This window comes from Gopherus evgoodei, chromosome 1, assembly GCF_007399415.2.
Source record: "Gopherus evgoodei ecotype Sinaloan lineage chromosome 1, rGopEvg1_v1.p, whole genome shotgun sequence".
In the NCBI taxonomy this organism is placed as follows: domain Eukaryota; kingdom Metazoa; phylum Chordata; order Testudines; family Testudinidae; genus Gopherus; species Gopherus evgoodei.
The window spans coordinates 94,483,735-94,499,485 of record NC_044322.1 but is presented as its reverse complement, the minus strand read 5'-3'; the positions used below and the strand labels follow the sequence as shown (position 1 = coordinate 94,499,485).

The following is a 15,751-nucleotide window of genomic DNA, read 5'->3' as shown; positions in this document are numbered from 1 at the left end:
CTCAGTCCCTGGAAAAATCATGGCGCAGGTCCTCAAGGAATCAATTTTGAAGCACTTAGAGGAGAGGAAAATGATCAGGAACAGTCAGCATGGATTTACCAAGGGCAATTCATGCCTGACTAACCTAATTGCCTTCTATGACCAGCTAAGTGGCTCTGTGGATGAGAGGAAAGCAGTGGACATGTTATTCCTTGACTTTAGCAGAGCTTTTGATACAGTCTCCCCAGTATTCTTGCAAGCAAGTTAAAGAAATATAGGCTGGATGAATGGACTGTAAGGTGGATAGAAAGCTGTCTAGATCATCAGGCTCAATGGGTAGTGATCAATGGCTCCATGTCTAGTTGGCAGCCGATATCAAGCGGAGTGTCCCAAGGGTTGGTCCTGGGGCTGGTTTTGTTCAATATCTTCATTAATGATCTGGAGGATGGCATGGACTGCACCCTCAGCAAGTTTGCAGATGACATTAAACTTGGAGGAGTGGTAGATATGCTGGAGGGTAGGGATAGGATACAGAGGGACCTAGACAAATTAGAGGATTGGGCCAAAATAAAGCTGATGAGGTTCAGTAAGGACAAGTGCGGAGTCCTGCACTTAGTACGGAAGCATCCCATGCACTGCTGCAAACTAAGGACCGAGTGGCTAGGCAGGAGTTCTGCAGAAAAGACCTAGGGGTTATAGTAGACGAGAAGCTGGATATGAGTAAACAGTGTGTCCTTGTTGCCAAGAAGGCTAACGGTATTTTGGGCTGTATAAGTAGGAGCATTGCCTGCAGATCGAGGGACATGATCATTCACCTCTATTTGGTGTTGGTGAGGCTTCATCTGGAGTACTGTGTCCAGTTTTGGACCCCATACTACAAGAAGGATGTGGAAAAATTGGAAAGGGTCCAGCAGAGGGCAACAAAAATGATTAGGGAATTGGAACACATGATTTATGAGGAGAGGCTGAGGGAACTGGGATTATTTAGTCTGCAGAAGAGAAGAATGGGGGCGGGGAGGGGGGGATTTAATAGCTGCTTTCAACTACCTGAAAGGGGCTTCCAAAGAGGATGGATCTAAATTGTTCTCAGTGGTACCAGATGACAGTAATGGTCTCAAGTTGCAGTGGAGTAGGTTTAGATTGGATATTAGGAAAAACCTTTTCACTAGGAAGGATGATGAAGCACTGGAATGGTTTACCTACGGAGGTGGTGGAATCTCCTTTTCTTAGATGTTTTTAAGGCCAGGCTTGACAAAGCCCTGGCTGGGATGATTTAGTTGGGGATTGGTCCTGCTTTGAGCAGAGAGTTGGACTAGATGACCTCCTGAGGTCCCTTCCAACCCTGATATTCTATGATACTACTAACATTCCAGACTGTGAGCAGTTTCAGATAGCTATTATTTTCTTTAAAGCTACCAGCTAGAGAAAATATTCCTTTACTCTTTTTTTCTCTTACTCCTTTCCACACCATTCTCCCTCTCCTCCCAGAAATTATACTGGTATTAGGTGCAGGGCACTGTTCATTTCTGGTCCAGGGATAGGTTTAAGGTTGAGTATCACAGGACCATCCTGACTAAAATGGGACCATTAGACAGGAAATTTCCTTCAGATTTGTTTCTTGCGCTGTCAGTTAGTGAGACTGGGCCTTAAAAGGTTACTTCAGTGCCCCCCTCTCCCTTGCCCCATCACCCATGCACAATACCTTGAACATCTGTAGTACTTGTATTAGTAAAGCCTGGCTTTCTGCATTCTGAACTCCTTTTCACAAACCAAGACATTTGGATTGTATTTCACGATCTACAAATAGCAGGTTTAGTGTAAATCATTTGTGAGACTTTGGACTGGGTGATGCCCTTTTTGCTTTCAGGTCAGATGTGAAAAGTGTTGGTTCAGGACTCCTATATGAAATCCCAACTTTTGATAGTTTCTTTCTTGAGGAAGCAACTTGATGAATACTCCTTTCTCATTTCCTCCTCTACTATAGGGAACCACCATTCTGGGACCCTGCACCCCAAAATGGGACCATTTATCTATTACACATTATTGTATCAAAGTGGAAATGATGGAGCAGTGCAATTATAGAAAGTTCTGATGTTATGTCAGTTTTGAAGTAGTCTTTAACACTGTAGATCATATGGGTGTGGGTATGTGTGTGTGTATATATATATATAGAGAGAGAGAGAGAGCGCACACACACACAGGGCTTTTAAGAGATTTCCAGCTTATATTTACCAGACTACCAAATATGAATACAGCATAAGGCAAATTGAAGAGAGGATGCAGTTAAGGTTCAGCATTCAACCTCACTTTTTTTGTTTATTTGTTTGTTCCTTAAATTCTGAATTTTTCTATTTTACTACTGGGTTGTTTTTTTTTAGGGGTGTGTACACATTGCATTAATAACAAATTTTCCTTAAGAACTCTCCAGAAAATACAGTTACGTACTTTGCAATGTTGGGAAGTAAAACTTGCATATATTAAGGCTTTAACTCCTTTCAGTTAGTTTCAGTGTCTTATCTAATGAGAATTGTTAAAACTAATGTTTCAGTAATAACAAATTAATGATTGGATATTGTATTGCAACCTATACTTAAACCACACTTGAGTTAGGCCTTTTGTTACATAGAGGGGTTTGGTTTCTTGTAAACTCAAGTGAATTGACTGCCATTTAACTTAGTTAACTATCACTGCTGTAAAGGCAAATATAGGTCCTCTGCAAACATTTTATTCCTGGTTGTAGTTCACCCTGGCATTGGTCATGGTTTGTTACCAGGTACAAATGTTTGTCTTGGAGTAAATATTGGGAATGTCTATATATGTCTTCATAATCATGTTAATTGGCAATCAAGTAACTCAAGTTAAAACACTACCGAAAACTCTCATCTCTACAGTGCCTCATGATATGGTTCCCTGTTAATCTTTTCATGCCAAGTCATCTTTTTAAAGTCTTCAGTGGCCTGAAAGGAAAACTCTTTTTCGTTCTCTACTCTAGTGAAATGAAATTTTAAGACAAACTCATTCTGTTATAGATCTTTCATTTTGGCATACCTTGGAATTCACTTATGTGAATGTTTATGGCACTCATGTTCTGGTCACTGCTGCATATGAAGCCAGTGTGGAGAAGTTCATTTATGTCAGCACAGATGAAGTCTATGGAGGTAGCATTGATGAGGTGAGCTTGAAAACACAGCTGTACTTTTTTTTGTACCTCTGCTTGTTTTATGCATATTTTTAAAGATTTTAAACAGAACAAAGTAAGATTTTAATAACTTCCCATGACTTCTGTGAATGAACTATCATATACTGTATGTGCTGTTCCTGAAGATGATGAAACTTATAAACAAATACTGATTGTTACTAGTTAGTAACAGTATCTTGTTCATCATCTTTTATCATTTGTGTAGTACATTTAATACAGAATGCCTAGAACAATGGGTAGACAGTTGAAGAAATAAAATTTATGTGGTATGGAAAGAATGTCCTGTCACAAATTCTGCCCAGGGTGCTTTTAAGCCTATCTTTATTTAAAGAACACTTTGTTCTTTCTGCCCTTCTTTGTGTGTTGTCTACTTAGATTGTAAGCTTTGTGACAGGGAACTTGTTTTGCTATATATTTAAGGGCTTGTGTACATGGTAAGTTACTGTGTGGCAAGCCCTGGTGTGAACCTGCATAGTTTGGCGAGCTACGCTTTCAAGTCGTAGTATGTCAAGCTACGCTCCTGGACATTCGCTGAGCTGTAGCAGTGACGACAGAGGATATTATTGTGCAGCAAGCGCACTGTAGATTCACACCCTGGGTTGCAGCACAATAACTTGCCATGTAGAAAAGCCCTAAAATACCTAACACACTTTTGGGCATTTTGTAAATAAGGAAAGACATAGCCTTGTTTGATACTTTGTGGCAGTGATTCTTTCATCAGTGCAAAAAGTAATGGTGGTAACTATTTCTCAGCATTGAGGAGAAACCTTACTGATTACTACCCATTCACAACTTCTTTTTTAATCAGCAGGGAGGATTGTACAACTTAAGCCCACTTTGATTAAAAGAAAGAGAAAAGGAATACTATTTCTCATAGATGAATCCCAAAATTGTCAGACACATAGATGGATATAATTCGTTGGGGAAGGGTCATCATGGTTTTGGTAAGGGGAAATTATGCCTCACCCATCTACTAGAACTCTTTGAGGGGGTCAACAAGCATGTGGACAAGGGGGATCCAGTGGATATAGTGTACTTAGATTTTCAAAAAGCCTTTAACAAGGTCCCTTATCAAAGGCTCTTAAGCAAAGTAAACTGTCATGGGATAAGAGGGAAGTTCCTCTCATAAATGATCTGGAAAAAGGGATAGGCAGACTGCAAAGAGCTACAAAAGGATCTCGCAACACTGGGTCACTGGACAACAGAATGGCAGATGAAATTCAGTGTTGATAAATGCAAAGTAATGCACATTGGAAAACATAATCCCAACTATACATATAAAATGAGGGAGTATAAATTAGCTGTTACCACTCAAGAAAGAGATCTTGGGGTCATTGTGGATAGTTCTCTGAAAACATCCTCTCAATGTGCAGCGGCAGTCAAAAAAGCAAACAGAATGTTGGGATCATGAAGAAAGAGATAGATAATAAGACAAAAAAATATCATATTGCGTCTATATAAATCCATGGTACGCCCAGATCTTGAATACTGCGTGCAGATGTGGTTGCCCCATCTCAAAAAAGATATATTGGAATTGCAAAAGGTACAGAAGAGGACAACAGAAATGATTAGGGGTATGAAATGGCATCCGTATGAGACGAGATTAATAAAACTGGAACTTTTCAGCTTGGAAAAGAGATGACTAAGTGGGGATATGATTGAAGTACATACAATCATGTGTGGTATGGAGAAGGTAAATAAGGAAGTGTTATTTACTCTTCATAATGCAAGAACTAGGGGTCACCAAATGAAATTAATAGGCTGCAGGTTTACAACAAAAGGAAGTATTTTTTTCCGCATAACACACAGTCAATCTGTGGAACTCTTTGCCAGAGGATGTTGTGAAGTCCAAGACTATAGCAGGGTTCAAAAAAGAACTAGATAAGTTCATGAACGATAGGTCCATCAATGGCTATTAGCCAGGATGAGCAGGGATGGTGTCCCTAGCCTCTGTTTGTCAGAAGCTGGGAATGGGTGACAGAGGATGGATCACTTGATGATTACCTGTTCTGTTCGTTCCCTCTGGGCACCTGACATTGGTCAATATCGGAAGATATGATACTGGGCTAGATGGACCTTTGGTCTGACCCAGTATGGCCGCTCTTATGTTCTTCCACTAAGGAATTTTTATATGGCCTACTTTGCATCTATATCCATTTAACTAAGAGTTTCTCATCTCAGATCTACCACTTTGTTAGGTTACGCATCATAGCAAATTAGTGATAAGAAAGTCTTTATCTGTACCAGTTGCTGAAATTGTGGCAGACACCACTGGGACGGCAGGGGTATGTTGCTCTAAAGAACTCATCCAGTCCAGGGTATAGCTATGTGAGAGTCTGGAGGTTACCTTCAAGAAAGTAGAGAGATTGGCTAGGAGGTTTTGTGCCATTGATCATGTGGATTTTAAAGTTTCCCCGAAGATAAGTGGTATGACTTCATCAGCATGTCAGACAGAACCTCAGTCAGTTCCAGGCTATGTTTACAATGCACACTTTACAGGGGCACAGCTATGCCACTACAGCAGTTCCACTGTAAGTTAGGCAGTGTAGCCCCTCTTTGTTGGCAGGAGAGAGCTCTCCTGCCAACAAAATAAAACCACCCCCAGCTAGGGGCGGTAGCTTTGTAGGCTGGAGAGAGTCTTCTGCCAGAAAAGAGTTATCCAGGCCAACACTTTTCGCCGGTAAAGCTTTTGTCCATCTGGGGTGTATTTTTGTTTTCATATAGGCATTTATACTCTGCCTTAAATTTCTCCTTTGTTTTCAGCTGAATGATGTATTCTTCACTTCCAGTACTGTCAAGCAACTGCTGTATTTTACCCCAGTTGTAGTAGAAATGTTTTGACAATAGCTTCAGGATGAAGCTTTAAAAACATTCTAGGATTCTTTATGATGAAAGCTATTATAGAATGCAAGTTATCATTCTTTTTATTTCAGGAATTTGATGAAGCTTCACCCAAACGACCAACGAATCCTTATGCCTCATCTAAAGCAGCTGCAGAATGCTTTGTTCAGTCTTACTGGGAAAGGTATCAGGTAAGCTTATTCAGGTTTCAGAAACTATAAGGTTTATTGCAATAGCATCCCTTCCATATGTGTCAAAGTAAAATCTACCACAATATAAGCCCACATTAGATTTGAGTGAATTATAGTTTTAAACTGAGTTTGGATTTTGACATAAGTAATAGGCATGAAGCACATGACCAAAAATAATGAGATTATGAGAAAGAGGGATTGTTTATGTTAAACTTCTAGCAACCCTGGAAATATTTAAGATTTGGGCTGAATATTAGAAATAAGGAAAACATGATAGATTGGATGCTAGACGCAGTAAATGATTAATTATGTAACTTTGTTTAGAAAGACATGTGGAGTTCAGTAGCTAGGGGAAAATACAGCAAAATAAGATAAGAAAACCAAGAAGAGAGCAAAGTGCAGCCCTAAACTGCTACAGGTAACTTTCAGTAAGGTCCAATAACCAGTAATGACATTGTATGTTTATTATAGTATATAAAAAGCAACATTTTTTTAGGAGTTCTTGGTACAGAAAAGCACTGACTCTTTTGGAATCATGCCATGATAGAAAGGTACCTTCTGGGCCTGAACCTGTTACATTTTGGCTATTGTGTGTACATTGATGATGTACTCCTGGGGGAATTCCACGCCAAAAAAAGTTCCATGCATCATAATTTAAAATTCTGCATACTTTATTTGTCAAAAGAACACAATATAATCATACCAGTTTCAATTATCTTTGGTCATTTATTTCAAAATGCCTGTCAGCAAGTATGTCTGTAACAATACAGACAACCAAAAAGTATCAGGAAATGTTTTTTGACAAATAGATTCCTTATTGGGCATATTAGTACAGAACTCTGAGTAATAATTCATTTAAACTACAATATAGAACCATATTTTCGGCATCCCTCAGAAGCAGTGCAAAGACTTGGGAGAGTCAGGGGTAACGGAGGAGCTGAGGGAGATGGAAGTAAATTGCTGGGAAGGAGCCTGGGTGTGAACTTGGAGAGTTATTGGGTATGGGTAGGAAAAATATGGAACAGGGGTTTTTTGTGGGGTGGAAGGGGATTCATAGAATCATAGAACATTAGGTTGGAAGAGACCTCAGGAGGTCATCTAGTCCAAAGCAGGACCAGCACCTGCTAAATAATCCCAGCCAGGGCTTTATTAAAGCTGGGCCTTAAAAACCTCTAAGGATGGAGATTCCACACCCCCCGAGGTAACCCATTCCAGTGCTTCACTACCCTCCAAATGAAATAGTGTTTCCTAATATCCAACCTAGACCTCCCCCTCTGCAACTTGAGACCGTTGCTTCTTGTTTTGTCATCTGCCACCACTGAGAACAGGCTAGTTCCATCCTCTTTGGAACCTCCGTTCAGGTAGTTGAAGGCTGTTATCAAATCCCCTGTCACTCTTTTCTTCTGCAGACTAAATAACCCCAGTTCCCTCAGCCTCTCCTTGTAAGTCATGTGCCCCAGACCCCTGATCATTTTCGTTGCCCTCCACTGGATTCTTTCCAATTTGTCCACATCCCTTCTGTAGTGGGGGGACCAAAACTGGACACAACACTCCAGGTGTGGCCTTACCAGCGCCGAATAGAGGGGAATAATCACTTCCCTTGATCTGCTGGCTATTCTCCTACTAATACAGCCAAATATGCTCTTAGCCTTCTTTGAAACAAAGGCACACTGATGACTCATATCCAGCTTCTCGTCCACTGTAATCCTGAGGTCCTTTTCTGCAGAACTGCTGCTTAGCCAGTCGGTCCCCAACCTGTAGCGTGGTATGGGATTCTTCCTTCCTAAATGCAGGACTCTGCACTTGTCCTTGTTGAAGCTCATCAGATTTCTTTTGGCCCAATCCTCCGATTTGTCTAGGTCACTCTGGATGCTATCCCTACCTCCAGTGTATCTACCTGTCCCCCCATCTTAGTGTCATCTGCGAATTTGCTGAGGGTGTAATTCATCCCATTGTCCAGATCATTAATAAAGATGTTGAACAAAATCGGCTCCAGGACCGACCCCTGGGGCACTCCGCCTGATACCAGCTGCCAACTAGACATCAAGCCGTTGATCACTACCCGCTTAGCCTGACAATCTAGCCAGCTTTCTACTTACCTTATAGATAGGATTGTTAGGGAGCTTCCCCCATGCAGACCCTATCTGACCCCTAGCCTCTCCCATTCAGTCAGGCACATTTGCCCCTGTCCCCCATGTGTTCCTGCACCCCCATGTGTCCTTTCATCCCCTGTGCATGTGTCCCTCCACTCCCACTCAGACACCCACTCTCCCCATCACCATGTGGTCCTGCACTCCCTTCCCCTGTCCGTATGTGGCTCTGTACCCTATCTCCATGTGTTTCTGTGCCCCCACTCAGCCATTCCCCTGTCCCTATATGTCTGTGCCTCACCTAGCCACTCCCATGTCCCTGTGTGTCCCTGTACCCCCTCCCCATGTGTCTGTGCCCCCATGCAGCCATTACCCCTGTCCCTATGTGTCCCTGTTCAGCCCCTGCCCAGTCTGTCTTTCTCCACTAGCTCTTATGAGCTCCTATTTGACCTCCCCACCCCTGCCAGCACCCCACGCTGTCTGTCTCTCCATAGCTCCCCTCTCCTGACCTGGCCTGGCATGCACTGCGAAGAAGGCAGGCTCTTTCTCTTCCTTAGGTTGCTGGGAGCTGCTACTGTTTTTGCATCACAGTGCCCTCTGGTGGGGAAAAAGGCAGAACTGCAGCAACATTTAGGCAGAAGCTTTTTTCTGCTCAAAAATTAAAAATACACATGGCTCATTAATTATGCATGCATGTAGTAGTGCAGAATCCCCCCAGGAGTAATATTTCGAATGTAATTAACAGCAAGTGGCTTTTAGACCAATAAAAGAATGCTTATGTGGAAACTGAGTCATGGTAAACCTTAATAAGCTGTTTAGGGAAATTATTTCTGACACAGTACCATCTGATTCACAGTTCTGTTTAAATTGGATCAAAAAGACACTTGCCTATCCTATTATTAAAGGCATTCAAAACAAACAGATATTTTTTCATCACAATTGTAAACTTCTGAATTTTCATCTTTCTTCTACCAGTCTATCAAAACTAACTAAATTCCCTAGTTTCTAAATTACAGCTAAACGTAAAAGAAATCGTATATTCCAAAGTAGGGGTGTGCAAAGTTAAGGTAACCAAATTGCGTTGTCTACTCCCATGGGGAAAGCAGCCTTCCATCTTTCCTTATTTATTTTTATTTGAAGCTTTAAATTGCTATGTAGATCCTTGTTTGTTTAAACATTTCAATTGTAAACTGTATGCTTCATTCTTCATCTTATTTTTTTCAGGCCTTTGAAGGCTCTTCATAAGTGTGCTGTCTTTGGGATGGGGAAAACTTATGGATAGATTTCTGTTAGTGACAGTGAAACATTTCTTTTGAATAAGAAATGTCACATAAAGGCTCTTTATATTGTCTACCATATACATGTTTGTAGTGTCCTCTAGACAGGAATGCAAATGAGAATGGGGATCAGGAACTTCTGTTGCTGACTGCATGTTTCCATCTCTAAATTGGAGGTATTTGTCTACTGGCGGGTGCGTCTTGTGGCATCATTTATTCATGAAGTGCTTCCCGATATTTGGATAGGCACTACAAAATTGCGAATTGCTATTATTAATTGTTCAGTGAAGAAGCGAAGGCAGTTTGGGCCTACAGTCCTTGACAGATAATACTCGCATGTTTAATATTTTAAAGTTTCCAGTTGTTATCACACGAAGCAGCAATGTTTATGGACCACATCAGTATCCAGAAAAAGTAAGTAAGATGTTTGTTTCTATCTTAACTCTCTAAACCATTGTAAAAAGGTGATTTAGATGTTTTACTGCTGTTTTTTTGTGTGTTGTGTGTGTGTCAGAATATACTTACAATGTTTTCCAAAGAAAATAATTTGTGTCACAGGCAAAGTAGGTCAAGCTCAATTAGCACCATCTGTCTTAGTCTGATATTAATAACCTACCAGACTAACCACCTAAGTGACTCATGTTGGTGGATGCAGGGGAAAGCGGGAACTACATTTCTCCAATAAAGCATTTGCTAGAATGTCTCAAATATCTGTTTAAGCGTTGTCAGAAATTTTTACAGTGCTTCTAGATTTTCAGAGGATATCAGCATGCCGCAAGGATTGGTGTTAATTCCGGTCTTAATTAATAATTCCATCAATGATATGAAAGCGAGGTAAACAGTAAGGTTTTTGTTTTTTTTTTGAAAATCCTTCAGATATGAAAGAAGGTGGAGTTGCATCAATAAAGATAAAAAGAAACTTAAAAAAGTGAGAAATCTGGTCACAAATAAAATGAAATTGAAGTGGAATGCATTTGTCTAGGCTTATCTTGTGGAGAGGAATCATTCAAAATAGATATTAAATAGGAGGGAGTTGTGTTTTGTATTGCTACTGTCCAGATATGGGGTGATAGTGAATAAATGACAATGAAAGTTACCGCAAATTTTGATAAAGAAATGCCGCATTTTGCAAAGGCATGTTTGTGCTATTTTTTTTGAGGTTGTGCCTCTCTGCACTGCTTTTAGTTCTGACCATCCTGGAAAAATTTAGACGGATTGGTGGTAACTCATAGAAGAATAAAGAAAAAATATTTAGGGACTTAACGGACTGACTGAAGAGTCAAAATGCTCTAAAATGTATAGCCTTTTATAGTTAGACAAAAATAACTGTAGGATGCAATATGTTTTTGATGAATCCTTGGCCACAGCTGGATATCACAATTGCTAGTGTAAGTACTCGCAGGTAGCCTGGGACTCTTACTCAAAAATTAGTACCTCAAGATCTTTCTAACTTTTGTGGCACATTTGTGCTCTTTAGCTGGCAACTGCAGTAACTATTGTTTGTAGCTATGGATTTGTTATAGGTAGGTACCAGACCACTGGATTTTAACTCATGCTCACAGATGTTTGAGTAATTTTTTGCCTACGTGGGGATATTTGGCTGTGACTTGTCTTTGCAAGGTAAGATCATGCTTGCTCAAGTGTTTAGCCCCATTTGCCTTGATCCTGCAAATGCTTTCACGTGTGCGTAACTTTATGCATTTGAGCAGCCCCATTGATATCTGTGGGACTCCTCATATGCATAAAGTTAAGCATATGTTGTGTTTGTAGGATCAGGGCCTCCCTGGCTCCCTAAAGAAGGTAAGATTTAAAACTACTAATCCTGTGATCTCCAGTGATTTTTAGAGCAAGAGATCATGGATTCCATTTCTTCTTCTGCTTTTCTACTATTACACTGGTTTGTTTCACAGAATCATAGTGATGATATTTCCTATCTTGAGTAAAATCCTTTGAACAGACTTCTGAAATGTATGTAAATGTTCACTTTGAACAACATAATAAATATGCATGTAACTTCCACGCCCAGGGAGCTTTTAGCTTGGTTGTTAGGATGAATGTTGGAAGGCGTGCATTCCCACAAATGCTCCTTTAAAAAAAATTATAAACTTCTTTTTTTCTATTAAACAGCTTTTAAAATTCAAATGAATATATTATTTCAGTTCTTCCATCTAAATTTCAATTGTGTTTTGCTTTATTTTTAAATTGATATTCTTTATGGGTGAAATCCTGGGCCCATTTACTTCGGTGAGACCACAATTTTACCTTGTAAGTCCTTGTAGAGCTTCAGCTTTCCAAAATGAACCGACTTTATTTATTTATTGCTGTTTAGGTTATTCCAAAGTTTATATCTTTGTTGCATCAGAACAGGAAATGGTATGTAACTTGAATTTTCTACAGTGTGTTTTTTGGGTTTGTGGCAGGGAGTATGTGGTGGAAAAGCCTTGGTTATAATTGTAATCAATGCAGTATTCTTCATAAATTTAATGTTTTTTAAATTAGTCCCATTAGTAATCTGAGTATGTCCATAACTTACTTGCATTTTAGGTACACTGCAATCAGGAACCAAAAAAAGCTATTTTAAAATTAACTCAAACAGAATCTTCTTTCAACCAAAAAGCATCTTTGTCTGATTTTTAATAGTTGTATCCATTTAAAAATACACATCTAAAAGTTGATAGAATAACTGGATACTTCTGTTTTTAAAGTTACACAACACTGTATCTTTCTTTTTCCTGTTCAGCTGCATTCATGGTTCTGGGCTTCAGAGAAGGAATTTTCTTTACACCACTGATGTAGTAGAAGCATTCCTTACTGTTCTAAAGAAGGGGAAGCCAGGTGAAATTTATAACATTGGAACCAGTTTTGAAATGTCCATTGTACAGCTTGCTAAAGAATTAATCCATCTAGTAAGTAAACAATGTAGATAGTTCAGAGTATTTGTGGTTTCTTTTCTTCTTAATAATGGTACATCTGCAATTAAACTTCAGAGGATTTGAATTACTTTGGGCTTATGTGAGTTTAATGTTCAAAGGGTGGGAAAGATGAGGTTTGGCAATCCCCTAGGGAGACAGAAGTGCCATAGATACACAGAACTGGTAGCACAGGTATAATGCACAAAACAGCCATGCAAGCTACCCCCCCCCGCTACAGTATTTTTTGAGTCCTCCTGGGATCCTGACCTGGAAGAAATGATCTATAACTCTGAAGGTAGCTCAGTCTCCATACTAATACAATCAGACCTGGGCTCAATTTCCTGCTCTTCCATAAACTTCCTGGGTGACATTGGGCCTGTAATTTAGTCTCTAAGTGCTTCAGTTCCTCATCTGTAAAATGGGATGGTGTGAGGATAAATACATTGAAAGACTTGGAAGTATTTTGAGATCTACTGATGAAAATAAAAAATAGGTGGTGGTGGTATTATTGTTTCTCACTGATACAAGTGCTTCTTTAAAAAAGGGGGCAGCATTGAGAGCTCTCCGCCTGTTTTTCACGCAGGCTAATGACCAGTCATCAATTGACGACTGCTTCTTGATACTCTGTTTCATTTTGGTCAGGGAATGTGGAATTGACAAAAGTAAAAACTTATTATTATTTAGAATTATACAAAAATCCAGTTATTAATCATAGAATCATAGACTGTCAGGGTTGGAAGGGACCTCAGGAGGTCATCTAGTCCAACCCCCTGCTCAAAGCAGGACCAATCCCCAAGTATTGGAAGGTATCTGGAGAAGAGTGGCCTTTGGAATCATTATAAATGGTCAAAACTAATTACCTTGCAATAATTTTACCAGCCACAGCTCATAAAATTTAAACCAAAAAACATACAGAAATGGTGGTTCTTAGTCCAGTGTTAAATTCAAACCTTAATATTGATTTAATTCTATGCATTGTAACCTGGTTTGTAATATAGAAAATAATTTATTCTTTTCTGGTTGACAGATAAAAAAGACCAATTCAGAATCTGAAATGGAACATTGGGTGGATTATGTAAAAGACAGGTGAGGAATTGGTTAAGAGTCTATTGGGGAATTTTATCTTAAAGATGTGTTTTATCTTTTTTTTGTTTTTGTTTTGTACTTTCTTTGTACCACTGCAAAAAAAAAAAAAAAAAAAGTTCTCATTATGCCCTTTTGTGACAATCTTCTGTTCCTGCATAGATCAGTGATGTCAGACTCACCTGAAGGGCATATTCCATTTTTAGTCATAGGCCAGGCTGTGTGTGTACAGTGGTATTTCCTCCCCTTAATCCACAGAGGAATGCCTATTGTCAGGAGATTTGCAAAAAGATAAAGTGTAGAAGTATGGCATTTATGTAGTAACTAAACTCTCTTAATTTGTTTGTTCAGTTCTTGTTACATTCATCATCATGCAGGATGGAAGAAACTCTGACATTTACAACCACTCTTACTTCTGTCATTTGTTTAACTTTCTGTTTTTGTGTGTTGTCTCTGTTCTCCGTTTGCATTTCCTTCCCTGAAGCAACTTCCAATTTCCCACCTTCAGTAAGCTTCACTTGCACCCCCATTCTCTATTCTGAAATGATCAGTAATGGAATAGTTAATATCGCCATTAAGATGGCATCAACAGGCTTTAGAATTGATACTCCAGTGAGATTAGTACGGAGCAGGAGGGGTCACACCTGAGCCATTGTTTCAGGTGATCTGCAGGCTTAGAAAGATTATCAGGTTAAGATTCTGTCATGGATATTTTTAATAAAAATCAGGGACAGGTCATGGGCTTCTGTGAATTTTTGTTAATTGCTCATGTCCTTTCCCTGATTTTAATTAAAATACCTTGGGAGGTGGGGAGGACGACATTGTCAGAGTGCTGTTGGGGCTTGCAGCTGCTCCAGCCCTGTTGACCACTGCTGCTCCAGCTCCAGAGGACCAGCAGCTGCTTTGACAGGCCAGGGGCCAGCCCCTGGTTTGGTCCTACCCCAGAAGTCAGAGAGGTCCCGGAAAGTCGTGGAATCTGTGACCTCCATGATAGAATCTTACCCTTAACTATCCGTTATTATGTTCCTATTTGGAAGGTTATCTTGGCAACCAGGAGGGCTTTAAATTTATTAACTTAAAAAGATTAAAGCTTAGATTCTGGACAATCTGAATGTAATTATGCGGGCTGCATAAATACGTCAGATGGGCCAAATGCAGCCCTTTGGCTGTATTTTAGACTGATTGATTTGTCCAAGGCCAGAGGGGACCATTATGATCATCTAGTGTGACCTGTATAACACAAGCCATAGAACTTTGCCAGAATAATTCCTAGAGCATAAAATACACAAGCTCTTATTGTACTCTTGATAAGATCGAGAGTTATGAACTTTAGAGATGGGAACAGATTAGCCCTGAAGTGTTGTTGAAAAATAGGACATTGTCCTCTGAAAACTAAGTTTTCTATAAAATATGAACCCTGCCTCACTTTCTGTGAACAAACATAAAGAAAGGAAATTGGAAAGACTAACTGCAGGCTGCATCTTGGCAAAGAATTATGGTGACAATAGTATAACATCTTAAAATGTAGCGCAAGACACTTTATATTCTATTTTATTTAAATAACAGTTGTACAATATCTGGAAGGTATTTGGTTGAGGAGACTGACAGACACAAAAGTCTTGTCTATGCGACATTAATCACTACAGTTACTCGGACAATGTTGAAAATAGTTTATCCATATTTCCACTGGCACCCAAACAGTTCAGCAGCATCTACATCTTTTGTCAGCTCCTGGAATGTTGCTATGGCTTACTCTCTAGGTGCCTGAGCTCCCAGATGTAGTGATGCAGCAGCTTTTCTCCTCAAGTAAGCAGCACTTTAGATAAGAGGTGAAATACATAAGTAGGATTCTCCTCACTCACTTTCCATCAGTGGATATTGGTACTTTTAGGTTCCATGTATTGAGCAGCACTGAGCTCTCACTAACGGTGACGTTGCTGTTGTAGATTTCTAGAGTATTGCCAAGTCTTCAGAGCATCAAACAAGGTGAATATTTGATGCTTCCTAACAGTGTATTATTAATATTTATTACTAATAATGTTTAGTGTGGTTGTACCAAAGAGCCAACTCAGAATGGACCCCCATGGTGCTACGCATTGTACAAAGAGTAGCATATGGTCCCAGTCCCAGAGAGCTTAAAATCTAAATAGATAAAACAGACACAGAGTTCTGGAAGGGT

At 39.7% G+C, this 15,751-nt stretch overlaps 1 protein-coding gene across 3 annotated transcripts in view; it reads left to right on the top strand.

The window, feature by feature from the left end:
- TGDS (TDP-glucose 4,6-dehydratase) overlaps nucleotides 1-15,751 on the top strand; it is a 31,716-nt gene that overhangs the window by 12,928 nt on the left and 3,037 nt on the right. For all 3 annotated transcript variants that reach the window (XM_030567398.1, XM_030567416.1, XM_030567407.1), the window contains 6 exons: nucleotides 3,009-3,151; nucleotides 6,112-6,210; nucleotides 9,932-9,991; nucleotides 11,907-11,950; nucleotides 12,318-12,483; nucleotides 13,517-13,575. In XM_030567398.1, the coding sequence (XP_030423258.1) occupies nucleotides 3,009-3,151; nucleotides 6,112-6,210; nucleotides 9,932-9,991; nucleotides 11,907-11,950; nucleotides 12,318-12,483; nucleotides 13,517-13,575 (571 nt within the window). The remainder of the gene's footprint in view (nucleotides 1-3,008; nucleotides 3,152-6,111; nucleotides 6,211-9,931; nucleotides 9,992-11,906; nucleotides 11,951-12,317; nucleotides 12,484-13,516; nucleotides 13,576-15,751) is intronic.